This window comes from Rhinopithecus bieti, unplaced genomic scaffold (assembly GCF_001698545.2).
Source record: "Rhinopithecus bieti isolate Rb0 unplaced genomic scaffold, ASM169854v2 scaffold_12686, whole genome shotgun sequence".
Classification (NCBI taxonomy): domain Eukaryota; kingdom Metazoa; phylum Chordata; class Mammalia; order Primates; family Cercopithecidae; genus Rhinopithecus; species Rhinopithecus bieti.
Genome location: NW_016807231.1, coordinates 29956 through 30938, shown reverse-complemented (window position 1 = coordinate 30938; position 983 = coordinate 29956). Strand labels below are relative to the sequence as shown.

Genomic DNA, 983 nt, shown 5'->3' with positions numbered 1-983 from the left:
GGTGAGCTAATATGCCCTTTTGAGATTTTGGAATGTGGGGAGGATTTGGGTCACAAGACCTAAGCAAAGCCATATGTTTAGGCAATTTTAAGTTATTCTCAATGTTGTGCTAGGTTTAATTATTCCCAAATATTTATAAGAGGTATGTTAAAAGTTACAGCCTTTACTCACCTGTGATGTGGATAACTTAGGGAAAAGCTCGTTAGAGTCATAGTTATTTGTGAAGATCCTACCCAGCAAAGTGGTGATCGCAAGATGGCCTTCAACAACCATAGCACTGCAACTTAATGAAGAGGCAGGAACAGAAGAAAATCTGTGACCTGATTCAGATCGTGAGATAGTATTTTGAAGAACCTCCAGAAATAGCTGGAGGACACTTTGAGGGGAATCTGTTTTGTTGACATTCAAGCCAGTAGGAGTTCAAGCCGTTGTAATTTAAAAGGGCATGTCAGGCTTCCAATTTAAGAGAGTCTTAACAAATGTGTTTTCCTACCCAAATCAGTTTTAAATGACAAAAGAAAAAAACAAGTAAAAGAATAGCACTAAAATTGCAAAGGTTAGCAAGGAAGGATGTGATTAGCAGACCAAAATTTTGATGATTTCCTTGAAGATATCGAACAAATAGGATAAAATTGGCTGGGAAACCAGAGTCAATGAATTCATAACACTGTACCGATATGGGAGAGGACTGCTGTAAAAGTGAATTCTCTGTTTTCTATCATAGACCCAAAGCATTGATGATGTCACAGTCATCTGAATCAGGAGATGGGAGTGATGATGAGGCTACTACCTCTAAAAACGGTGGTAAGTAAATGAACTAGTAAAACTCAAGAGTTAATCTAAATAATTGTTAACAGCATGTCTAGGAAGCTTGAGTAAATTATTATGAAATTATTCCTCAGGCCCGGGTGCGGTGGCTCACACCTGTAATCTCAACACTTTGGGAGGCCGGCAGGCCAGGGCGGGGGGCGGTGACGGGGGAG

General features: G+C 40.0%; 1 protein-coding gene across 1 annotated transcript in view; it reads left to right on the top strand.

Moving 5' to 3' along the window:
* Window positions 1–677: 677 nt before the first annotated feature.
* LOC108534998 (cullin-4B) overlaps window positions 678–983 on the top strand; it is a 29713-nt gene continuing 29407 nt past the window's right edge. The window contains 1 exon segment of the mRNA XM_017880666.1: window positions 678–804. Within this exon segment, the coding sequence (XP_017736155.1) occupies window positions 678–804 (127 nt within the window).